The sequence below is a fragment of the Agelaius phoeniceus genome, chromosome 18, assembly GCF_051311805.1.
Source record: "Agelaius phoeniceus isolate bAgePho1 chromosome 18, bAgePho1.hap1, whole genome shotgun sequence".
Lineage (NCBI taxonomy): Eukaryota > Metazoa > Chordata > Aves > Passeriformes > Icteridae > Agelaius > Agelaius phoeniceus.
Window position 1 is genome coordinate 4,150,847 of NC_135282.1, and position 23,585 is coordinate 4,174,431.

General features: G+C 46.0%; 3 protein-coding genes across 6 annotated transcripts; 2 read left to right on the top strand and 1 right to left on the bottom strand.

Annotated features, from left to right (window-relative positions):
• Positions 1–669: 669 nt before the first annotated feature.
• On the top strand, positions 670–14,542 carry USP30 (ubiquitin specific peptidase 30). Of its 2 annotated transcripts, none has more exons than XM_054645514.2 (13): positions 670–794; positions 1,317–1,426; positions 2,065–2,250; positions 3,347–3,450; positions 4,758–4,856; positions 5,555–5,597; positions 5,851–5,945; positions 7,089–7,148; positions 8,139–8,225; positions 8,758–8,838; positions 9,618–9,837; positions 10,396–10,516; positions 11,599–14,542. In XM_054645514.2, the coding sequence occupies exons 1-13, from the start codon at positions 670–672 to the stop codon at positions 11,834–11,836; spliced, it is 1,569 nt and encodes a 522-aa protein (XP_054501489.2). In that variant the 3' UTR covers positions 11,837–14,542. The 2 variants fall into 2 exon arrangements, with proteins under 2 accessions (XP_054501489.2, XP_077043903.1); XM_077187788.1 differs by lacking the exon at positions 670–794 and adding an exon at positions 811–829.
• On the bottom strand, positions 12,899–18,173 carry ALKBH2 (alkB homolog 2, alpha-ketoglutarate dependent dioxygenase). Of its 2 annotated transcripts, XR_013184647.1 has the most exons (5): positions 17,855–18,173; positions 17,046–17,244; positions 15,696–16,077; positions 14,962–15,073; positions 12,899–13,030 (listed from the first exon to the last, which is right to left on the bottom strand). XR_013184647.1 is itself a non-coding variant. In XM_054645680.2 (3 exons), exons 1-3 carry the CDS (start codon positions 18,069–18,071, stop codon positions 15,738–15,740), a joined length of 756 nt encoding a protein of 251 aa, XP_054501655.2. In that variant the 5' UTR covers positions 18,072–18,173; the 3' UTR covers positions 15,310–15,737. The 2 variants fall into 2 exon arrangements, 1 of the variants encoding a protein (XP_054501655.2); XM_054645680.2 differs by lacking the exons at positions 12,899–13,030; positions 14,962–15,073 and having other exon boundaries at positions 15,310–16,077.
• A 78-nt stretch (positions 18,174–18,251) lies between these two features.
• Positions 18,252–23,071, top strand: UNG (uracil DNA glycosylase). Of its 2 annotated transcripts, XM_077187789.1 has the most exons (7): positions 18,252–18,397; positions 19,120–19,314; positions 19,392–19,487; positions 20,216–20,313; positions 20,657–20,745; positions 21,064–21,242; positions 21,854–23,071. In XM_077187789.1, the coding sequence occupies exons 1-7, from the start codon at positions 18,308–18,310 to the stop codon at positions 21,992–21,994; spliced, it is 888 nt and encodes a 295-aa protein (XP_077043904.1). In that variant the 5' UTR covers positions 18,252–18,307; the 3' UTR covers positions 21,995–23,071. The 2 variants fall into 2 exon arrangements, with proteins under 2 accessions (XP_077043904.1, XP_054502044.2); XM_054646069.2 differs by lacking the exon at positions 18,252–18,397 and having other exon boundaries at positions 18,614–19,314.
• The last annotated feature ends 514 nt before the right edge of the window (positions 23,072–23,585 follow it).

Below are 23,585 nucleotides of genomic sequence, written 5' to 3' on the forward strand. Positions count from 1 at the left end.
CTCAGCTCAGCTCGGTTTAACTCAGCTCTGTTTGGCACAGTTTAGCGTGGCTCGGTTTAGCTCAGCTCGGCTCGGTTCCCGCCCTGGCCATGGCTGGGCCTGGCTTAGCTCAGCTCAGCGGGGTTTGGCACGGCTCAGCTCAGCACAGCTCGGCTCGGCTTGCAGCGTTTGCCTGAGCTCGGTTTGGCTGAGCTCGGCTCAGCCGCGGTTTCCCCATTGCCCCAGCGGGGCTGTACCGGGTAAATCCCCGAGCCCGGGCGCTGCCAGCGCTGCCGGGGCCGGCCCGGGCCGTGTCCCCGGGGGTCACATCCAGCGGCACCGGCAATCCCCGGGCACCGCACCCAGCGCTGCCAGGGCTGCACAACCCTTCCAGGAGGGTTTGCCCTCAGTATCCCAACCAGGGAGCCACGGGAGCGGCGGGACTGCGGTGTTGTCCCGCTGTTCTCCCGGAGCGCTGAGCCCCGGCCCTGAGACACCCCGTGAGGGCCAGACAGCGCGGGGATCCGGCCCGTCACACGGGGACCGGCCTGAGCCCCACAGGGCTGCCCAGCACAGCCGCTGTCACACCGGGAACGGGCCGGTTACCCCCGCTCCGGGCCGCCCACACCGCTCTGGGCCCGCCCCCGGTGCCGCCCCCGGTACCGCCCGCCGCCATGGCCGGTCCCCTCCATGATGGGCCCCCCCCGCACCACTTCCGGCACCACCGCCCGGCCGGTCCGCGCGCTGCTGCCGTCCCCCGGCTCCGCCCGGCCGCGCGCCCGCGTTCCGGCGCGGCCATGCTGGCGGACGGGCCGGTGCGGCGGCTGCTGCGGGCGGGGGAGGGGGCCAGGTCCGAGGGGAGGGGGCGGCTGCCACCGGAGAGGGTCGGGACGGAGCGGGAAGGGGCTCGGAATGAGCCGAGAGGGTGCCGGGTCCGAGGGCAGGGCTGGCGGGGGGAGGGGGGCTCGGGCTGATCGGGGCGAAGCCTCGGCCGAGCGCCTCCTTTCTTCGCTCACCTCCTTCATTTCCCTTTCCCCTTCTTTTCTCCCTTTCCTTTCCTTCTTCCCTTCTCCCTTTCCCTTTCCCTGCTCCATTTCCCCTTTCCCATATCCGCATTCTCTTTGCGCTCCGGTTCCCGGGGCAGGCCCGGGGGGCTGCGGGCTCTCGGGGTTCCCGCAGCTCCTGAGCCTGACCCGCTGTTCCCGCAGCTCCTGACCCCTTCCCTTTCCCGTTTTTCCCGCAGCTCCTGACCCGTATTCCCGTTTTTCCCGCAGCTCCTGCCCCTATTCCCGTTATTCCCGCAGCTCCTGACCCTATTCCCGTTTTTCCCGAGGCAGGCACCGAGCCATGCGGAGCTGGGGGGTGCTCGGGGGCGCGGCGGCGGCGCTGGCGGCCGGGATTTATGTCCTGTGGGGCCCCATCAGCGGCAGGAAACGGCGGCGGAGAGGTACTGGGGGGCTGGGGTTAATTATATTACATTAATTAATTATATATTAATTAATACATTCATATATATAAGTTATATAATAATTAATACATAATACCACCATATATTAACTATATATACACTATATATTAATTATATATACACCATATTAATTATACACGTATTACACATATACACCATATTATATGCATATACATTGTATTAATTATATATGCACCATGTATTAATTATACATATTTTTATATATATTAATTAATATATAATACCACCATATATTAATTATATATATACCATAGTAATTTCACACATTATTATATATATTAATTATATATATTAATTAATATATAACACCACCATATATTAATTATATTACACCATAGTAATTATACACATATTACACATATACACCATATTATACAAACATGCACCATATTAATTATATATGCACCATATATTAATTATATGGATACTGAAAAAAATTGTGAAATTTTTGGAGGACCAAAAATCAACTGAAACACCACAAACTGAAAACGGAACTAACTGAAATTCCTTTTTCTGTAATTACACAGCATTCCTACTGAAAACCAGGATGTTTGCCCCGGATTTCGTGGTGGAAACTCTCACAATTCTCTTTGCAGGGCTCGTGCCAGGCCTCCTGAACCTGGGCAACACGTGTTTCATGAATTCCCTGCTGCAGGGCTTGTCCTCCTGCCCCTCCTTCATCAGGTGGCTGGAGGAGTTCACAGCCCAGTACAGGACGGAGCAGGAGCAGCCCCAGGAGCAGCCCCAGCACCTCTCAGTGACTCTGCTGCAGCTCCTCAGAGGTACTGGGACATTTCCTCTTGTGGCAAAGCAAGGGTTAAATGTTTAAGGAGAAGTGTTGTCATTTTTAGGCTCTTTTCCCAAAGAAAGAAGCTCGTGGGGGTTGTATTCCCCGTTTTATTTCCCTCTCTAATTTACAGATTAATTGAAATGCCTTGGGCAAAGCTCGGGCACCTTTCACAGAAGGGTTGAATTCCACAGGATTCAAGAAATTTAGAATTCTATTAAAAAATCTTAGCAAATAATTTAAGCTTTTTTGTTTTCCCCAAGCTTACTATTTTCCTAAAAACCTAGGACTATTCAACCTCACTTTGCAAGGTTTTGGATATTAAAAATTATTATAAGAGATAAAATATAAATATGAAATATTATTATAAAATAAATAATATACTTGTATATAATAAATTCATGTAAGAAATACATTCTGCAAATAGATAAATTAGTAAATAAACTATATAAGTAAATTTATATGTATTAATTATATATAATTATTATTTATATTAATACCTGTTTATATAATAGGTATTATATAACATACAAAATATTATTAGAAAATATAAACTATAAACTATAAAATATAAAAGAAATAATATAATTCTATATAACAAATTTATACAATAAATAAATTATAGAAATAAATTGATAAATAAACTATATAAATAAACTTATATAATAGATATTATATAATATGCAAAATATTGTTATAAAATATATAAATATGAAATTTTCTTATAAAATAAATAACAGAATTTTATATACATTTATGTAATTTAACTGTAATTTATTTATTTAGATGAATAAACTAATAAATAAATATCTGTATAAATAAATTTATATAATAAATATTATGTAAAATACAAAATATTATTGTAAAATATTTAAGATTTTAAGCTCAAGGTGATTAATTTTTGGTCTAAATTAATCTCTGACACCCTCAAGCAACCCCCTGGCTTCCCTCACAGGTTGTTTTTAAAGGAAATTTCTGCCTTGGGACATTCCTGTGGAAGTGGTGTGAGGCTGGTGGTGCTTTAACCCCACAAACCACTGATTTTTCCCCATTTTTGGCTCCTCCTGACACTCTTGCCTTCCCTTCCCCAGCTCTGTCGTGCCAGGAGGTGCCAGAGGACGATGTCCTGGATGCCAGCTGCCTGCTGGAGGTGCTCAGGATGAACAGGTGGCAGATCTCCTCCTTTGAGGAGCAGGTGAGTGCAGCAAGCTGGGAAAACCCTCAGGGCTGGGGCTCTCAGAGCTGGATCCTCCTCCAAAAACTGATGGGAAACTCCTCATCTTGGGAATGGGAATGGGGCTTTCAGTGGGCTGGGAGTTCCTCAGGGAATTCCAAACCTTGTCCTTAGCACATCTCCTCCTTTGAGGAGCAGCTGAGTGCAGCAAGCTGAGAAAATGGAAAACGCCCAGGGCTGGAGTGTCAGAGCTGGATCCTGCTCCAAAAACTGATGGGAAACTCCCCAGCTTGGGAATGGGGCTTTCAGTGGGCTGGGAGTTCCTCAGGGAATTCCAAACCTTGTCCTTACCAGCAGGGCCAGGAAGATTTAAGCAGAGCAGATCCCTGATTTCCCTCTGGATAATGGACCTGTTCCCATTTTTTTCAGTAATCCTAATTATTTGCAATTTTTGTCAGTATTTCCAATGCACTCCATCAGTTATCCCACTCCTAAAACATATTCCTGATTTCCAAGGATAGATTTCAATTATGCTTCCCTCAGAATCCAGAAAAAACAGGGATTTGGGAATTCATTTGGGGGCTATTTTTTCCTCCCAAGTGTTTTAGTTTTTTTGTGAGTTTATATGGCCCAGAATGTCTTGAGTACCTTGTGCTGTTAGGGAGCTTTTGGGCACAACAAAATGAATTCAATATAAACACAAATACAATAATAATAATAATAATAATAATAATAATAATAATAATAATAATAAGAAGAAGAAGAAGAAGAAGAAGAAGAAGAAGAAGAAGAAGAAGAAGAAGAAGAAGAAGTTATAATAGTGATATATAATAGTAATTGTATATAATAATATATATGTAATAATAATATATATGAGATATATAATTATTACAATATATTATAATATAAATAATATATCTATATAAAAGTTATATACAATAGTAATTGTATATAGTAGCTATATAAAACTTATATAAAATATAATATATACTTAATATATATAATTGAATAACTATATTTAATACATTTCTTTAGAAACTTTATTTTTCATGATTATTTATATTTAGTATGTACTTATATATTTATATATAATATTATATATGATATAATCTAGATTAAACATTTTAGATGTGCTTAAATTTTTCTATTTTATGTTTTATATTTCTATAAAATTATACATACAAAATTAGAAGTATCAATATAAATATAGGCATAAATAGAAATACAAATCCAGGCTCTGAGCTGTAATTTTTCCTGAATTTCCTGTGGAATTCCAGCCTTCCTGGGGTGGTTTTTTGATGTCTTTTTTCCCCTGACTCCGTTTCCAGGATGCCCATGAGCTGTTCCATGTCCTGACCTCTTCCCTGGAGGACGAGCGGGATCGGCAGCCCCGTGTGGCCCATCTGTTTGATGTGCATTCCCTGGAGGTGATCCCACTCATTTTCTTCTCAGAAATTCCTGTCACCTGCCCAGATTCCCAAGGAGAAAGTGCATATTTAGGATATTTTGATTCTGTTCCCAAAGCTGTTCTTTAATCCTTTGATAGGGACTCGTCAATAAGTCAAATTTAAAGAATTCTCAGGTTTTTCAAATAAAATATCTTTGAATTTCCAGTGTTCCTGCTTTCCTGAGGGTTTTGCATCCCTAAATCCATGGGATGTAGGGATTTAATTTAGTTACTCTGATCTGTAGTTCCTACCTGAAAAAGAGTTGAAAACTGTAAAAAAGGGCATTTCTGGAAGAGTTTTATGGAGGTAAAATAGATCTTATCCTCCAGCTTGCTGATAAACTTGATGCAGATGGAAAATTTTAGGCAAAATCTGGTTTTGCCTAAAATATAGACCAAAAAAAAAAAAAGACAAAATCTCCTATTTTAATACTCTGAGGCAGAGAGTTCTGCAGATTAATGATTCCTTTTTCAAACAATTGTCAATTATAAATTCGTTTTGTACCAGTTTTTTTTTTTTTGTTCTTACAAATAAAAAAGAGCCACAATTTTTCTAATGGCAGAAAAGCCAACTAGGGATGAAATAGGAGCACATTTAATACTTCATGTATTAAATTTCTGAATCTTTTCAATGTTGCTGAGGTAGGGTTAATGAAATGTTTTTATCTCCCTCTGTAGCAACCAGAAATAATCCAAAAGCAAATAAGCTGCAGAACAAGAGGTAGGATTTTATCCCTTCTGGATATTCTGAATATTCATAGGGTAGTTTTATTTATTAAAGGGATAATATTAATTGATCTTTGTACTGAACTGAAATAGAAATCAAAAATACAAATAAACCTCAATTAATTATTAATCACTGAGACAAAAATGTGCTTTGGATGCATTAATTTTGTAACTGAAGGGCAAAAGTGTGGGATTGGAGTGATGAAAGTGGATGAATGGAAAATCCAAGGACAATTTTTTTGTTGCAGGATCACTTCCCCCTGTGTCCAACCACTGGAAATCTCAGCACCCTTTCCATGGAAGGCTGACCAGCAACATGGTCTGCAAACACTGTGAGCACCAGGTGGGGAAATAGATAATATTTTTATTATTATTATTATTATTATTATTATTATTATTATTATTATTATTATTATTATTATTATTATTATTATTATTATTATTATTAATATCTGTGTCATGTGAGGAGGGATTTCCAACACTCAGAGTGCTTCCTGGAACCATCATCCCTTGGTGATGAACAAGGATTTATCCCTAAATAGACTAAAAAAAAATCCATGTGATGCACCTTGTGGGGGTAACAGCTGCTTCTTCAACCAGAATAATGGTTGTTTTATTCTATCATTGAATTAACAATTAATTAATTAATAATATTACCTGAAAACCCACTCAACCGGGGTGAGTTTAGGACTCGCTGCTCGTTCAGCACATTTTGCAAAATCCACTTATCCCAAACAAGGAGATGCAGATAACCTGAACAATGGAAAAAAATACAGAAAATAAACCTCATTTATAGCCCAAACCAAGAAAAATTTTGCATTTTATTTCTCAAAACCTCCCAGACAAATGGGAGTGAGGAGGAGGAGGCTGAGCAGAACATTCCTGATGTGCCCTGGCCCGGCTGGGAAACTGAGGGGTTTGGATCCTGTTCCTCCAGGGAATTATGGACAGCACAGGGCACAGGCTCACCTTGGGAGAGCTGGGTTGGATTTTTTGGGGACTGATGATGCCTTGAAGGCTACTTTGAACAGAGGCTACACAGTGTTAAAGAATAAAGTAGATATTTATTAAAAAGGCCTTGACAGGATACGCCTTGGGCAGTACAAGAGCTTGGCCAGGGCTACACCCAAGATGGTCAGGAGTTTTCACCCTTTTTTATAAGTTTTTGTCCATTTCCATATTGGGGTTAATTGTCCAATTACAACTTCAGGTTATGAAGTCCCATCCTCCCAGTTTGCTCGCCTCAATTTACACTTTTTGAACTTTTGGGGTCTTTTTGTTGTTTACACTTTTTAGAAGCTGCAGCAGTGTCCTTGCTTCTGGGGCTGGAGAAGGATTGCTTTGTCTGAGCTGTGAGGAGAACTTGCTAACACTTTCTGTGAATTGCAGAGTTATATCCTAGTGCAGTGCAGAATGTGGAAAACATGAAAGCTAAAAGTGAAGGCATCACTGACATAAATGCTGGCTCTGGAATGTTCTTTTGCAGAGCCCTGTGAGGTTTGACACCTTTGACAGCCTCTCCCTGAGCATTCCAGCAGCTGTGTGGGTACGTATCCCCCTGCTCCTGATCCTCCCTGCCCTTCCCAGCCCTTCCTCAGGTGCAGGAAACACTCAGAGCTCCTTTAGGACTTGATTTTCCTGCTCTGTTACAATCCTGTGCTCCTTCTCCCTAACTGGTGTAAGAGCTTCTGATGAGCCCAACAAGCAGAACTTGGTGATGCCACCAGAGCTTTCTGTTTCTCCTGGTGGAGAATTTGGTCTTTTGCACAAATCCCACAAATTTGAAGAGCCCAGATCATATCCCAAGGGCTGGGAAGGTGACCTTCAGCTGGCAGTTCACACCTTACCCCATCCAGGCTTTTCCAGGGGCTGAATTCAACTGGGAATTGTTTCCGTTTCTTTCTGGCTCTGAAAAACTTCAAAATGACAAAACATTGTGGGTTTTTAGGGCAACATCTGCAGGATATTTTTGGACTGTAAGAGTTTGTTACTTCATGTCTGGTAGTGATTCCTTTCCACAGCTCATGGAAATTGTGATTCCTGTTTGCAGAGTGCCCTCCTGGACAGGCAGGATTGAAATCTGGACACATCTTCTGCTCTTTGTGTTTTGTTTTATCCAATCCTTGGCAGGGCAGGATATGAGGAAGGGCAGCAAAGAGGCCTAAATCCCATTAAAAGCTGTATCTGTCCTATGGAGAGGGCCAGAGAGCATGAAGTGACCCCTGAAGTGCTGGAATGAGAGATAAATAGGAATAGGACAGAAATCTGTGGTTTAAAACCCCACTGGAGGGCTCACACAGGGAATCACTGCTGCTGTTATCAAAAGGCTGCAAAGTTTTTCATGTTTAATCCAGGCTAAAGTAGAATCCCCACAGTTCCATGATCACCCAAAGCCATTTATTCAGTTCTTTCATGAAATAAATCCGCAGCTCTGTAGTTTTTCTATGGAAGGAATTATTAAAAATCCCTTCCCAAAATCCAGTGGGATTGCACCCTAAAATTCCTGCAAATAATTCTGGTTTTTCTTGGCACTCAGGGTCGTCCCATGACACTGGACCATTGCCTCCATCACTTCATCTCCTCAGAGTCTGTCAAGGATGTTGTGTGTGACAACTGCACCAAAGTAGGTCCCCTTTGATTCTTGTCACTTTAATTCCTGTCACCTCCCTGCTCAGTTTTGGGCCTGCTGACAAAACCCTGGCTTCATTTTCCACCTCTTTTTTCCTCAGGACTTGGGGAAAGACTCTGGGATTTCAGATATTTCACAAGGAGTTCTTACCTCACGAAGTATTGGCACTACTTATTTACTTACTACTTTACTTTACTTACTACTGCTGTTACAAAAATCTACAAATATTTTATTCTGTAGTTGCCAGGGATTATCACCAGGGATAATTATCACCAGGGATAATTATTTTACTCTGGTATTAAAAATCAATTCTGTTTAAAAATCAACAGAAGAGGCAAATGAGTGCAGTTCTGAGTGGATGGAGTTCTCCAAATGCTCATTTCTGCTTGGTTTTGGTTTAGAATTTTGACCCTTTAGGAATTCTGAAGAGCATTCCTGGGTGTGATTAATGCACTGAGCATAAACCAGACAATTGACTGCTCCTGTCTGCAGGTGCCTTCATTTTTTTTTCCCCTTTTCATTCCAGATCCAGGCACAAGGAATTCTGAATGGACAGAGCATAGAAAACCAGAGAACAACATTTGTTAAGCAATTAAAATTAGGAAAGGTGAGGCAAAAAAAAAAACCCCTCCAAATCTCCTAAATCCTGTCACAGTAACTTCTCTCTTGGAGCTGGTTGTGCCCATTTCTTGCTGCTAGACCACAAATGTTTTATTTTTCAAAGTAAACTCACCTGGAAAATAATTGTGGGCATTGAGGCTTCAACTCAGCAAAACATCCACATTAAACACTTACAGGATGTGAATATTCTCCTGTTATTTAGAAAAAAACACTTAAATGTGAATTTGGCTCTGTGTCATGTCTTAGATTTTACATTAATTTTACATTTGCTCTTCAGTGAGCAAATTGATTTATATTGACAGGGTTTGTAGCATCTTAGCAATTCCCCATTTCAGAGAAATTAAAATATTCTGAATACAGCTGGTGAGTAAACATCAGGTGTGATTTCTTAGAGAAAACTCATGTTTTTTTGCTCTGTAATCCTGTCATGCAGAGGCCACCAGGGCAATTAGGAGCCTTAGGTGCTAATAATAATAATAATAATAATAATAATAATAATAATAATAATAACAATGTACTTCTTGCTACAGCAATGATTTTGAATTTCAGCTCTTTATAACAATTAATGTTTTTGGTTTTCCCCTGTGCAAAGCCATTAATTTTGGGGGATTAGGAGATACCAGGAATATCACAAGAATTATTGTCACATTTTAAGGACAGTGTTGCCACTGAGCTTACACAGAGATAAGGGAAATGCATTTCCTTATTCCCTGGACTTACCAGCTGTTTCTTTCCATGAAAAATGTGGATTTTCCTTTCCTGAAGCTGCCCCAGTGTTTGTGCATCCACCTGCAAAGGCTGAGCTGGTCAAACCAAGGCACTCCCCTGAAGAGACACGAACACGTCCAGTTCAACGAGTTCCTGGTCATGGACATCTACAAATATCGAGTTCCTGGTGCCAAATCCTGCCAGGAGCAGCTCAGCCAGAAAAACCCTGAGGAGACAACGCCTGGAATAAAGGATGGGAGAGCAGGGAAACCTTCAGGTACCTCCTTTGCCAATAAAATAGTGCAACTCTTTCTGCATGTCAGGGATCAAACATTCTCTGCAGGATCGAGCCATGAGCGGCATCTTGGTGCGGGGCTCTGCAAAGGGGACAGAAATCCCTTTGCCATTCCCAAATTTACAGTTCAGCTTGGAAAATTTCATTTTGATCCTACTAAATATATATATATATTTTAAAAAAGGTTAAGTCCAAAGTAGTGTTGAACTTGGGATGTCCCAGGGTTTTTCTTGTTAGAGATCTCTTCCAAGGCCTCAGGACAAGCAGAGAGGGAATGCTGGGAATGGTGAATTCTTCAAAAACAGTTGGAAAATCCAGCAGTAGAAGTCTGTCCTTAGGCAGCTGAATATTCCTTTAATTGGGATTTTGGACACATGGCAATTTCCATATTTGTCTTGTAAAATGAATTTGAATAAAATATCCATTGCCTTGGATGTAAAAAACAATAAAATACCTTCATATCCCATGTTGAGGAGCAGGGATTCTGTTCTTAGCAACAGCATTCAAATTAAATCCCTGAATTTCTCCTTCTTCTGGCAGATGCAGAACAACCAGCTGGTACCAAACCTCTCTTCATGAATGGTGCCTCCTCTTCTTCCTCCTCTCCCTCATTTTTAATGTCCCCAGGAACTTTCCCACTTGCTGCATTCCCTGAGTGCAGGTAAGTTAGAGATTTGTACCCTGTCTGTTCAATTCTGTCCTTCAAATTGTCTCCTTTTCTTCTGTCCTTGTCCTTCTGCTGATAACCCTTTTCTGGAGAATTCCAGAATGGTTTAGGTTGGTAGGGGACTTAGAGACCATCCAGTGCAGGCCCCTTCCCATGGGCAGTGACACCTTCTACTATCCCAGATGACTCCAAACCCCATCCAGCCTGTCCTTGAGTACTTCCAGGCATGGAGCAGCAGGTTTGAATCCCATAATCCCAGAATGGCTTGGGTTGAAAGGAGACTTGGAGATGCCATTGGCAGGGACACCTTCCACTATCCCAGGCTGCTCCAAACCCTGTCCAACCTGGCCTTGGACACTTATGTCACTATAGAGCGTGACATGGTGCAAAGCACCAAGACTCCATCATTTATTAGAGCAACATGTTGCCTTTATAGTTTTCCAAGATATTTACATTTACTTAACAGACACATTCACTGCCCATTGGTCATAAGAAAGAAACAAATTCTCAATAGTTGAACAAGGAGCCATGTCATTCTGTGAGCCAGCTGGAGTCTGTATCTTTTAACTTCCTCTCTTCTATCATGTTGTCATGGGGATAGCCTTGGTGTCTTCCTCGAGAGAGATATGGGGCTTTCCTTATCTTTAGGAAGCCTTTGCTGGCTCACAAGAACAGCACAAAATGCCTTCCCTACACACTTCCAGATATGGAGCAGCAGGAAAAAGCAGTTTGGATCACAGAATGGTTTGGGTTGGAAGGGAACTTTGAGATCATCCCATCCCACCACTTACCATGGGCAAGGACACCTTCCACTATCCCAGGTCACTCCAAACCCCATCCAGCCTGAGCTTGGACACTTCCAGGGATGGAGCAGCAGGAAAAAGCAGTTTGGATCACAAAATGATTTGGGTTGGAAGGGAACTTGGAGATCATCCCATCCCACCATTTACCATGGGCAGGGACACCTTCCATTAGAGCCGCCGCACAGGGAGCCACGCCCTTGCTCCAGGCAGGAACTGTGGCTGCTCTGGCGTTTGTGTGTGTGTGTGCGGCCAGGCTGACTCGTGTCCCCGCAGGGCCCCGCTGTACCTGTACCGCCTGATGGCCGTGGTGGTGCACCACGGGGACATGCACTCGGGACACTTCGTCACCTTCCGGCGCGCGCCGGGCGCCCGCGGCAGCCAGTGGCTCTGGATCTCGGACGAGTCCGTGCGCAGGGCCAGCCTGCACGAGGTGCTGGCAGCCAGCGCCTACCTGCTGTTCTACGAGCGCGTGCACGGCCGGGGCCAGCCCCAGAGCCCGGCCCAGAGCTGAGCCAGCGCTGCCGGGATGGTCCCAGCCCCTGGGATGGTCCCAGCCCTCGGATGGAGCCTCTCCATTATGCAAACCTCCCCCTCTCCAGGCTCCCTTGCCGGTGGGGGCAGCTGGGAGTTGTGGTTTGTACCCAGATCCTGCTGTCCCAGCACCGTGCAGCCCCAGGTGTGTGTTTGAGAAGTGTTTTCTGCCTGTGCCAAGGCTCTGTTCCATGTCCTGACACCGCACTTTTCCCAGGGAGATGCTTTATCCCACACATTTCACTTCCCAAGGGGGAGCCCTGGAAAGGGTTGATGTCAAGCTGCTGTTGAGGAGTCCCCCCCCATCCCAATCCCTCCCCTGGCACCTCTCCACGATGCACCAGCCCCTCCAGGTTCCCTTCCCGTGGCAATGGCTGGGAATTGTGTTTTGTACCAAAATTCCCAGAGCTGTTCCAGCCCCAAGTGTGTGTTGAGCAGCCTTTGTCTGTCAGGCAGGGATTTTATCCCAAGGCTCTATTCCCAATGTTTCCCAGTGGGGAGCCCTGGGAGGGGGTGATGGGAAGCTGCTGTTGGCAATGATTTGAGACACAAAGTGCCTTGAGCTTCCCTGAGCGGCTGCATTGCCACTGGCCCAGCCCTCTGCATGCCCACTGTGTCCTGGGAATGCCTCACACCCATGGGATGAACCCATGGAGTCCCATTTCTCCTGACCCATCAAGTCAAGGCATCTCCACAAACTGCCCCCATCCAAAAGATTTCCCTGGTCACACAATTTTCCTCCCACTTTATAATATAAAGTCCTTCTCCTGATCTAAATTGCTTTATCCAGGAGATATAATTTTGTATCTATAAAGAGCTGAAACTTTAATTTATTGCTCCATACCTTTGGAATCTAGCTGGAATCAGCACATGGAAGTGTTTGCTAGTGCTCAGTGTTGTCATTTCCTTCAGCACTGTTGAATCCAGTTGTTTTGTAGCATCAACTACAACTTTTAATGCTGTGATTTCCAAGCTGCTGTAACTGTTCTAGACTTGCCCTTCCCATTTTATTGCTGGAATCTGCTATTCCCAGCATTGGGATCCATGCTCTTGGCTTGCAGCTCAGCTGTAGAGCAGCCCCTGGCCTTGTTAAATGGAATACGAACAAGAGGGCCAGGACTGGTGGGCACTTACTGGTCTCATGAAGAAATCTGGGAATCCTGCATCAGCTGCCCTGTAAATAGAAATAAGGGGAATTCTGCTGCTCTGGATTGTTTGATGTGCAAAAAAAAAAAAAAAAAAAAAAATCCCAAATCACAGAGGGAGAAGCAGCAAAAATCCTCCTTTAAAAACCTGCTTTTAAATGACCAGGAATAAAATATGTAGGTTGTTTTTAGCTCTTTTCTGTCCTTGTAAGCTTGGAGGAGAAAAATCCCTCATCAGACAAGCTTTTTTCAGTGTGAAGTTTTCAAAGAACAACTGTCTTAAATAGCTTTTTTTTTAGGGCAACTTTGTACCTCATGAATTCATAGTGCTGCCCAAAGCTCGGGGGTGTTCACACTTCCTCAGGAGAGGCTCCAAACCAGCCAAAGCAGGAGTGGTAAAATGGGTGGATATGCAAAATTATTTACACAACTCATCATTCCAGAGTCTGGAGCACAATTCCTGGCCCAGGTAATGCTCACAGTACATAAATATTGATAAATCCACTGCTGGACTGGGACCTGGTTTCCTGGTTGTGCTGCACGAGCAGTAGCTTGGTTTTAACCTGCTTTAATTTACAGAAAACCAAGAAAACAAACAAAAAAACCTTGAAGGATGCAAAATGCCAAAAATTTGCTCTGGCCACTGAAGGGAGAGCTGACAGAGCTGGAGAAGGAGCCAGCCCTCCCATCTAAAACCATCACCCCAACATCTCCCTCCAGCACATCTGCCCCTGCACCTCAGAACTGAAACCATTCCCAGTGCCAGCAGTGGCTGTCCTGCATTCTCCAGGCTCAATGCTCTGCTTAGGGGTTTTTCCTGGATTTGGGGGGTTTCTCTTGGATTTGGGGGTTCAGCTGAGCAGCCTCTTGGTTGTGCTGGAGGAGGGGCAGAGGACACGCACACTATGGAATGAAATCTGGCAGCTGGGACCAGCAGGTTTTCTTTGCCAAGAGCTGTTCCCCTGGGCTGTGGACTGACTCTGAATCTCCCTCAAGGGCTATCAAGGGGAGGGTTGAGCCTTTTTTCTGGCTTTGCTTGGTGGGGAGGAGTAAATGAGCTTGGCTTAACCCTCAGGTGAGGAAGGGAGCAAAGCCCAGCACCTCAGTCCTGGCCCTGAGCTGTGCCAGGTCCTGCCAGCCCCCTGTGAGCTGGGGATCTGTGCAGGGCTTTGGGAGCTCATCCTCCCCTCTGGAGGTCACTGGGATCTGTTTTCCAGCCAACCACACCTGTGGAGGTCACTGGAATTTGTGCAGGTGTTTGGGAACCAGCCCTCCCCTTTGCAGGTCCCAGGGCTCTGTGTTTGCCAGCCCAGCCTCCCTTTGGAGGTCACTGGGATCTGTCTTTCCAGAGGTCACAGAATTCTGTTTTCCAGCCAAACCTCCCCTCTGGAGGTCACTGGGATCTGTTTTCCAGCCAAACTTCCCATCTGGGAGGGCTCTGTGCAGCCACAAGGCTCAAACTCTGGTACTCGTCCCTCCCAAGCTGCCATGGTGGAGAAGATGTTAATAAATTGTAAAGAATTAAGAGCTCCAAGATGACATTTCTGTGTTTGGATTATTCTTGTCTTATTTTGTGTGTTAATTTAAAAATGTCTGTTCCAGTCCAAGCACTGCACTGCTGTTTGAAGTTGCTTTTTTTTTTTTTTCCACTTCAGGGTATTTTTGTAACTGTACAGTAGCAATAAAAGAACAAACTTGGTAGAAAAATCAGTGTGGGAATGTCTTGAAACAAACACCAAGCTGGGAGCCAAAGGGGTTGAAACAACACTTCACAGGCCCTGGATAAGAAAGATTTCCAAGCTCCACAGAGCATCTCAGAGTGGCAGAGGGTGGGAAGTACCAGGCCTTAATTCCATAGGAATAATGGACCCACCACTGAAGGCCAGAGCCCAAATTCCAGTGGCTGTAGCCAGGTTACACAGGATTGGTAACCTGGTTCCCATTCTCACCCAGAACTTACCATTCCTTGATGGTTCAAGATCTCTTGGGGACTGGACAGAATTCCCTCCTTTCCAGCAGGATTCCCTGTGGGTGTGGGAGGTGGTGGCTTTCAGGCAGTCAGGAGGAGATCCCTAGGGATAATTATTTAGGAAAATAAACTCTCAGAGTGACAGCCTTCCAACGGAGATGGGACCAACCCAGTTATTCCCCACAAGGGCATTTTTTGCTGCCTGGTTTTTAAAGGACCTGAGAGAGGGAAAATCTTGTGCTTCTTCTGCAAGAGGAGCCTCCCTCAGGAGCAGAGGAATTCAAGCAGACAGGAGTGAAACATCCAGCCACACCCAGTCCTCACACCCCAGCACTCCCCTTCTCCATGTCAGGCTCATTTTGCTTTTATTTTAATTTAAAAAAAGCCCAAGCAAACCAGAGCTCATTGACAGAAAGTGCCACCTGTAGAATATCAGCTTTAAATAACCACAGCTTGTGGCTCACAGTGTTTATAAACTGCTGCCTCCAGGCCACGGAGCATTTTCATCTTCTTGGAACACTGCTTAGATAAAGATCAGCTCAGAAGAAACTTCTCCCCGAGCAAAACAAGGGGAACAATCAGCAAAAATAGGGATCAGCAGGACCAGAGCAACAATTCCCAGAGGGAAGAACCTTGCCATTGAAATCAGTGGTCACAGGTTTCAGCAGCAAAATTATTAAATTTTGTCCATTAGGTGATGGACCAGGGGTGAATCCAGAATTCACCTGCTGGAATAGATGAATCCACAGTTCCAGCAGGAGCTAAATTCACTTCTCAGAGCCCAGAGTCCCCCCTGGCTGAACATTTCCCCTCCTGGAGACGGGCAGGACGTTCCTGAAGGTGAGGTTGACCCTGGGGGCCAGCACCCTCCTGCGTGGGGGCAGGCTGTGGTACCAGTGCACGTTGGTGGGGTGCTTCATGAGGAGCAGGCTGCCGTGGGCCAGCTGCAGGCAGATCCTGCCCGGGCCCCGAGCCCCGGCCCGGCCCCGGCGCCGGAACACGAAATCCCGGCAGGCCCCGAAGGAAACCGAGGCGATGGGGCTGAGCGGAACCAGCTCCTTCTCGTCGTCACGGTGCTCCCCGATGTGGTCCAGGCCATCTTTATACCTGGGAATTAACTCCGGGTTTGTCATTGATTTAATTTTAATTATTAAATTTATCATCATTAATTTAATAATTATAATTAAATTAATATTTATCTTTCTGTATTACACGTATTAGTCTATATATAATTTTATATTATAAATATATATTAATTTTATACTTATGTTTTTATTTTCAATATATTTTATATTTATAATTTTATATAGTTACATATTTATATCTTATATTTGTATATTTATATATTATAAATATAAAAACTTAATATTTTAAGTTTAACTCTATACTTAATTATATATTTTTATTTTTAATTATTTGATTTAAATATATTAAAAATAAAAATATTTAAATATATTTTTAATATATATATTTAAATATATATATCTAAATATATATTTATATTTAATATATTTTTAATATATTTTTTTTAAAATATTTTATATTTATATATTTTATATATTTATATATGTTAATTTTACATTTTATATTGAATTTTATACTTAATTATATAACATATAAATATATACTATATATAAGTTATTAATTTAATAATAGATAATTAAATTGCTTTAATAATTTATTTCATTAATAATTACCAAATTCTTAAATTAATTATTTAAGAATAATTAACTTATAGTGCTGCATTCCAAACTTCTTGTTTATCTTTCTACTTTTATATTTTCTATATTTTAAACTCTAAAATTCTCAACTTCCTTTTCCTTAATTTAAACTTAATTTTACTTAGTTTTATTAGTGTCTCTGCTTTAAACCACAAGTCCACATTCTTGCTTCTAGCACTTAAGTTTGAAAGCCTTTTCCTAAGGTCTTAAATTCTATGTTTAATTCTTAGCTTTAACTTACAGGCCCAAAGCCCTGAGAGTTGCCTGCATTTCAGATTCCAACATATACATTTGGGGGTTATTTTGTTATATTTGAAGAAAAAGCCGCTGGGTGCAGCTGGGAAGGGGCTGTACCTGTTGATGAGGACGAAGTTGAAGGTGTGTCCTGTCTCTGAGGTGACGCGCTCCCGGATCCGGGTCAGCACCGGGATCCAGGGCTTGGGGTGGAACGTGACCCCTGAGTAAGTGTAGGACAGGCCGGGGTCTCCATAGGTCACCTTCTTCCTGGGAATCTTGTGCCATGTGCCAAACACCTGCAGCTTTGTCATCTCATCTGGGGGAAGGATCAAACCTGGGGTTTGTATTGTGTCTGAACAGTCCAGGATTCTCCTGGATCTGCAGCTTCTGGGAATCTCCAAATAGGAGTGAGGAGGCTCATGTCAAGCCAAAAGCTGTCATCCCTGCTCCCAGGGTTTGTGTCCCAGCAAAGCTGGACTCTGTCTTGTCCTCCCCCATCACATCCCTCAACCACTGCATCTCCAGAAAATTCCAGTCACCATTGCAGGTTTATCCCTTGACAAACACTTCCAGCCCAGCAAAACCAACCCTGCGGGGTCAGACCTGTGTCCCTTGGCTTCTCAGGGCCGCCTTGTGCCAGCACCAGGTGGCTGCAGGAACCGCCCAGTGCCCACCAGCTGTGCCCAGGCCCTGGGAACTTCCCTGGGACCCACCTGGGTGGGCTGGGCAGGGAAATGCTTCACTGGGAAGGGGGATAATGAGGGGAATACAGCTGGACATAGAAAGGTTGAGGGTGGAAGGGACCAGTGGGGGTCATCTAGGCCACCCTCCTGCCCAAGCAGGGTCTCCAAGAGCTCTGTCCAGGCCCTTCGGGAGGCCTCCCTGGACAGCCCGTGCTGCAGCACGCTCACAGGGCAGGAATATACCTTCGAAATACTCCACCTCCTTCTCCAGCTCCTGGAAGATCTCGTCCGCCTCGGCCTTGCCGAAGAGGATGCGGTAATCACAGCTGAGCCCCTCGGCGCGGATCTCCCGCGGCGGCGGCCGCTCCGGGCCAGGCTTCTCCAGCCGCGGCCTCTTCCCGCCGCTGCCGCCGCCATCCCCCGCCGGCCCGCGGGGCAGTTTGATCACGAACGCGTCCATGGGCGGACCCGGGACCGGGAGCGATCCCCGGGAGCGAAGGAACGGGAGCCGCGGTCCCGCGGGAAATGGGTGCACGCGAAGCCCCGCCCCCTCTCCAGCTGGCCACGCCCCGGAGCGCACGCGCGCGGTTTTAGCGCCAAATCCGAGTCCCACCCCCCCCTCCCTTCCGCGCCGCTGCCGCCCCTCACTCAGCCCCGGCCGCCCTCGCTCGCTGCCTGCCCCGCTCCGTCGCAGCCATGATCGGGCAGAGGACGCTGCACTCCTTCTTCAGCCCCGTGCCGGCCAAGAAGCGCGGGCGCTCCCCGGAGCCGGGCGGCGATTCTGAGGTAGCGGTCGGGGGGCTGAGGGGGGCCGCGGCTCCGGAGGAGGGGAGAGCGGAGGGAGGAGAGGGGTCTGGTGGCGGCATGTCCGTGCCTGGCTCTGTGTGGCGCTCTGAGAGGGCTGGGGGCGCTGCCGGCATTTTCTAAGGGGAGTTCGGGGGGGCGGGGGGGGGCACAATTTCCAAACTCCCGCGCCTCTCCACGCGTGGCTGAGCTGCCAATCAAGCGGCCACGCTGCATTGCCGCCCAATGGAGGCTGAGCCCCTCCGTGACGTCACAGTTACTAGGTGAAAACCTCCCCTCGAGCCGCGGCGAGCCAGTGGAGAGACGCGAGCTTTTTTCCCCGGTGACCAATAGCGAGCGGGCGTTTGTGCTCTCTGCTGCGGGCGGCCAATGGGAGCACGTTTTGTGTTTTGCCGCGCAACCGCCGCGTACGGTGGGGCCGCCCCTTGGGCGGGGCGTGTCCCGCTATGGCCGCGCGTTGTGCAGGCATGGCCGGTGCCGCCGTGGCCGCGCGTTGTGCAGCCGTGGCCGCGGCCGCGCGTTCTGCCATGGCTGGTTCCGCCGCCGCCTTGGCCGCACGTTGTGCAGCCGTGGCCGGTGGCGCCGTGGCCGCGCCGCTCTCCCGCCCCGGGCCGCTCCTCCGCCCCAGGCTGCACTCCCGCACCAGGCTGTCCCCGCTGCCCTCCCGCACCCTCCGCAGCCACCCCCCTGCCCGCTGCTTCCAGGTGAGCGCCGCCAAGAAGGCGAAGGAATCCGGCGGTAACGCGAGCCCAGCGCTGAGCGCGGAGCAGCAGGAGCGCATCCGCAAGAACAAGGAGGCGGCGCGGCAGCTGCTGGCGGAGCGGAACGTGCCCCCGGGCTTCGGCGACAGCTGGCGGCGGCAGCTGGCCGGGGAGTTCTCCAAGCCCTATTTCGTGGAGGTGAGCGGCATTCCCCGACCCCCCCACACCGCCCCGAGCGGCCGCTGAGCCCCCCTGAGCCCCCGCTGCCCCCGCAGCTGATGGCGTTCGTGGCCGAGGAGAGGAAGCGCTACACGGTGTATCCGCCCCCCGAGCAGGTCTTCACCTGGACGCAGATGTGCGACATCTGGGATGTGAGTAGGGCCGTGGTGTGGGGGTCTCTGAGCTGGTCAGGGCAGTTTAAAACCCTGGAGGTGCAGGGTGGGTGCACAGACTCGTTCCTTACGTGTTTTGTCCCTTAAACTTGGATTCCATGGGATGGGGACGTTGTTGTTTGGCTCACCTAACTCATAAATCCACCCTTCGCTTTCATGTCTGCTAAGAAACCGTGATTTTATGGTTTTATTACCCTCACAAGCCACTGAACATCCTCTGGTTCTTTTGATCTTTTTTCTGGTGTTAACAGCTTAACCTACTCCTAGCTTTTTGATCTTGTGCATCTCTTGTTCTTAAGGACTATTAAAGAAAATAAGAGGACACAAGGTAATGTTATTTCCAATAAAAGCTGTCAAAAATATGACAGCAAGTGTGGCATAAAGCTGAAATGGGATGACACTTACTTGGAAAATAACAAGGTGCTTTTTTGTGACTGTGAAAGTGTTGGTCTTCTGCTCTCAGATTGTACTAGTTATATTCATTATTTTGGCAGCAAAGCCATAGGATATTAATCCCTAGTATTAGGTGGGCTCTGTGCTCTTTAGCAATGAGATATCTGGGGTTTAAGTTCAGTTTCTTGGAGGGGTTGGTTTGTGGCAATTTTTGTCTCTATTTTAGGGTAAAGCTCGTTTATAATCCTTTTTTTCCTCACTCTCTGGGGAATAATACTGATTACAATTCAGTGCTAAGCAAGGTCTGCTTTCAGGTGAAGGTTGTTATTTTGGGACAAGATCCATACCATGGACCTAAGCAAGCTCATGGGCTCTGCTTCAGTGTCCAGAAACCTGTTCCACCTCCCCCCAGGTATGAACATTTACAAAATCCCTTTTGTTATTTAATGATTTGCAGTTCTGTGGTGCTCAGGGCTGGGCAAATTGATGTGAAGCGGTTTGCAACTACTTAAATCTGAGTTGTGCATCACCTGGAAGGATAATTCTGTGTAGTTTTGGTGATATTCTGGATGTAAATTTTCATTTCCAGTCTCATTAAAGCTTCCAGGCAGACACACAGAGTCCCTGCCTCTGCAAATGGGTTTATTATCTTAAATAATAAGCTTAAAATCAATGCTCTTCTTGCCTGCTTAGAGCAATAGGTGGTGCTGCTTGCTCTTGTCATATTACAAATCTTCTGCTGGTTTGGTTTGCAGCTTGGAGAATATTTACAAGGAGCTCTCTGAGGACATTGAGGGCTTCACCCACCCTGGCCATGGGGACCTGACGGGCTGGGCCAAGCAAGGTGAGCTCAGAGACACTCAGTGATGTGCCCCCTGTGGAGCAGGAAAGAATCTTATCCAAACACCAGCCCTGTGGCTGGAAATAATCCACCTGTAGGAGAGAAAATCACTTCTGAGCGCCTTAAAATGAAAATTTGCTTCAGCAGGAAAAAAAAGAAGTTTGGATCCCAGAATGGTTTGGGTTGGAAAGGAGCTTCAAGCTTATCCAAGGGACACCTTCCACTCTCCCAGGTTGCTCAGGGCTCCCTCCAGCCTGGCCTTGGGCAGTGCAGGGATGGATTAAGCCTTGTTTCACCCTCTGGGGGTGCTTTGTTTGCCAGGGGTGCTCCTGCTCAACGCGGTGCTGACGGTTCGGGCTCACCAGGCCACGTCCCACAAGGAGAGGGGCTGGGAGCAGTTCACAGATGCTGTGGTGTCCTGGCTCAACAAGAACCTGCACGGGCTCGTCTTCATGCTCTGGGGAGCCTATGCCCAGAGGAAAGGCAGCTCCATCAACAGGGTACACCTCCTTCTCCTCAGCCCTTCCCTCTCCCTGCTTTTCCCCGCGGGTTGGTGGACACTAGAGGGCACTTCCCTTACAGAATTGGGAATTTTTCCTGCCTGAACTCTGTCAGCTCGAGCTCTGCTTCTGCTCCAGCTTAGCCTTTGCCAGAATTAAGCAAGAAAAGTGGAGCAAGTGTAAGCTCCTGTTGTCAGCAGTGTCCCACAAGGACAGAGCTGTTTTGTCCTAGCTGAGGGCTCATGAATCAATATGAAATCTGCTGGTGGCTTGACAGCAATTGGGAAATGCCAGGGCATTTGTGGCTTTGCTTAGTGGGACAGAAGTCTTGGTCCTTGTGGCTGGATCTATGGGTCTCAGGCTGGAGCAGGAGGGCGTGTAAGGGGAGATCACACCTGCCCAGGAGGAGGAAAAGGAGGAATGGGGATAAATCACACCTGTCCTGGAGCAGGAATGGGGGTAAATCACAGCTGCCCTGGAGCAGGAATAGGAATGGGGCTAAATTACACCTGTCCTGGAGGAGGAGGAATGGGGCTAAATCACAGCTGTCCTGGAGCAGGAGCAGCCCAAAGCCTGCAAATCCAACAAGTGGTTTCCTCTGCTGTCCCCAGAAGCGCCACCACGTCCTGCAGACGGTTCATCCCTCACCCCTCTCTGTCAACAGAGGGTTCTTTGGCTGCCGGCACTTCTCCAAGACCAATGAATTCCTCAGGAAATCTGGGAAGAAGCCCATTGACTGGAAAGCACTCTGAGCAGGGGCTGAGGCTTGGGAGCAGCCCCTGGGCCATTTCTGAGAAACTCCTGCTGACCTGAGAATTGCTCTTTGAGTCTTGATCTATTTCCAGACTTTCTGAGATGGTTCTAGTTTTGTTTGAAATGTTTATTTTCTGAGAGCACGTGGGAGTGTTTGATGGAACAAATCTTAGCCTGGTTTGAAGCAAAGACCCCAGACACCAGAGTTCTGTATTAATTTGTGGTCTTTGTGGCAATGGGAATTTATTTTCAGACTCTGGTGAAGGGATGTCAGTTCTTACTGAGCTGCTCAGCTTTTGTGCATGCTCTGCTTCCTCCATCCCACACAAATCCAGTTTGCCTATTTAGGGGGGATGGAGCTGTCTCCAGCTTTTGGTTTTAGCTTTTTGCTACAGATTTATTACAAAAATGGCTTCTGAAGGTTGTAAAGAAAATACAGGGTCAGGAGCGTTGCTTGGTGTATCCATGATCTCAAGAATTTGGGATAAATCCTCTGTTCAGCCACAGACCCTTGGTAATGCTTTTGAATGTTTTGTTGGCATTTAGACAGGAAAATCAAAAGGTTTTAGGTTCTTCCCGGGTGTGGAATCACCTGGATGACAGGTGAGCTGTGCTGAGCAAGGACCTGGGGGTATTTGCTGATGGCAGCAGCAAAGGTTTGTTCACTGACATCTCCCAATTCAGGGACTGACAGCTGCAAATTACTTCAGATCTTTTTAAGATCTTCAAAGAGGGAACTTTGTGCTTTGCCACCTTGGGAGCAAATTCAAGTTTCCACCTACTGTTGGCAAGAGCTGTTAGGATTTGCAGGAGGGAGAGGTGTTGACTTCCTACTCCTGGGTTTCCAGCCCATCTTTGACTTTGTAATTACTTTAATGGAAGTGAAAAGCCCTTTTGTTGTTTTTGAAATGACACCAGTTTTTATAGAATGTCCTTGTAACCCTTCCTCTGGTGTTCTCTCTGAGCTGACACTATCACCAGTGAATTTCCACTGGCTGTGGCCTTGCTGTATATGTTTGCTTGGGTTTTTTTCCCCCAGTGTGTTTTTTAAAATAAAAATGACTTTGTTTACATGATCTTGCATTGGTATTTTAACTCGGGCAGGGAGGGGTTGGAATGGGGAGTCCCTGTTCCCCCCAAGGAGCCAAACCCATGAGCATGTCCTTGTCCCCGTCCCCGTGACCAGGCACGGGGCCAGGGCACCTTTGTCCCCCAAGGATCGGGTGTCCCCTCCCTCCCTCCCTCCCTCCACCCTCATCTGCAGCAGAAGTTTTCCAGACACGTTAGCAGGGAAATATTTCTGCACAGCTGTCATAAAACTGCCGTAAAGCGCGACTGTCGTAAAAAAAATTAAAAATAAAAATTAAATAAAAACTAAAATTAGAAAAATAAAATAAATACTTTAAAAAGAGAAAATTTAAAAATAAAAATTAACTAAAAAATAAAATTAGAAAAATAAAATCAAAAGCTTAAGAAATAGAAAAATTAAAAATGAAAATAAAATAAAAAATAAAATTAGAAAAATAAAATGAAAAGCTTAAGAAATAGAAAAATTAAAAATGAAAATAAAAAATAAAATTAGAAAAATAA

Coding starts and splice junctions, on each gene's coding strand:
- USP30 (XM_054645514.2), top strand. CDS start 670: ATGATGGGCCCCCCCCGCACCACTTCCGGCACCACCGCCCGGCCGGTC. Junction 2,251..3,346: donor TCTGCTGCAGCTCCTCAGAG/GTACTGGGACAT, acceptor TCCCTTCCCCAG/CTCTGTCGTGCCAGGAGGTG. Junction 5,598..5,850: donor AATAAGCTGCAGAACAAGAG/GTAGGATTTTAT, acceptor TTTTTGTTGCAG/GATCACTTCCCCCTGTGTCC.
- ALKBH2 (XM_054645680.2), bottom strand. CDS start 18,071: ATGGACGCGTTCGTGATCAAACTGCCCCGCGGGCCGGCGGGGGATGGC. Junction 17,245..17,854: donor GGAGGTGGAGTATTTCGAAG/GTATATTCCTGC, acceptor TCCTTCCCCCAG/ATGAGATGACAAAGCTGCAG. Junction 16,078..17,045: donor AACTTCGTCCTCATCAACAG/GTACAGCCCCTT, acceptor GTTAATTCCCAG/GTATAAAGATGGCCTGGACC.
- UNG (XM_054646069.2), top strand. CDS start 18,862: ATGGCCGCGCGTTGTGCAGGCATGGCCGGTGCCGCCGTGGCCGCGCGT. Junction 20,746..21,063: donor GACGGGCTGGGCCAAGCAAG/GTGAGCTCAGAG, acceptor TTTGTTTGCCAG/GGGTGCTCCTGCTCAACGCG. Junction 21,243..21,853: donor AAGGCAGCTCCATCAACAGG/GTACACCTCCTT, acceptor TGCTGTCCCCAG/AAGCGCCACCACGTCCTGCA.